Source organism: Penaeus monodon, chromosome 31 (assembly GCF_015228065.2).
Source record: "Penaeus monodon isolate SGIC_2016 chromosome 31, NSTDA_Pmon_1, whole genome shotgun sequence".
Lineage (NCBI taxonomy): Eukaryota > Metazoa > Arthropoda > Malacostraca > Decapoda > Penaeidae > Penaeus > Penaeus monodon.
The window spans coordinates 27,719,795-27,720,509 of NC_051416.1; the positions used below are offsets into that span (position 1 = coordinate 27,719,795).

Genomic DNA, 715 nt, shown 5'->3' on the forward strand with positions numbered 1-715 from the left:
GCATAAAAATATACATAGTCTTTTTGTATTTCAGGTTGCATTGATACTGCAGATTGAATAGGCAAGATGTTGTCGAGTATGGTAAAAGAGCACCAGACCAGACAGCAGAATCGGAAAGAAGAACAGGGTGAGACTTTATATGTTAATCCTAGATTTCTGTTGAACTGATTTTTACATTTAGCCATATTTTCTTTTGTTGTAACCTCAAAGATGTAGAGAAACAGACAAAATAAGAAAAACATTGCTGCCTTTGTTCAGAATTTTATTCCAGCATGATTATGAATCTGATATTTCTATTTTTAGAGCATTTTTTATACAATGGTTTTTTGTTTTTTATATACATATATACATAATGATTAAGGGTTTTTGTTAATTTTCTTGTTTTTATGTGTATTATATATGCTTTTACAAAAATATAAACCTTTTTATCATTGGCAAATCCAGTATAGTTTCCTTGGTATGTTTTTTCTACATACAAGTCCTTTATTTGAATTTTTTTCTTTGACATCTAACATTCTACCTTTTAGTGGGATTTCTTGATTATGTAATGAAACATGTATGATATATCCTTACATTCCACATCATTATATTTAAGAGTATCCATATATGCTTCTCACTCAACATTTTCTTGGGAGAGATTTGCGTCATTTTATGCAGCTGGCTGTAAATGTTTGTCAGGTTGATTTGACACAGCCCATAAGACATGTAGACATTT

General features: G+C 29.9%; 1 protein-coding gene across 1 annotated transcript in view; it reads left to right on the top strand.

Annotated features, from left to right (window-relative positions):
• The window catches only part of LOC119593135 (biogenesis of lysosome-related organelles complex 1 subunit 1-like), a gene marked incomplete in the record, with an annotated part of 9,042 nt that overhangs the window by 3,575 nt on the left and 4,752 nt on the right, over positions 1–715 (top strand). The window contains 1 exon segment of the mRNA XM_037942100.1: positions 35–127. Within this exon segment, the coding sequence (XP_037798028.1) occupies positions 67–127 (61 nt within the window).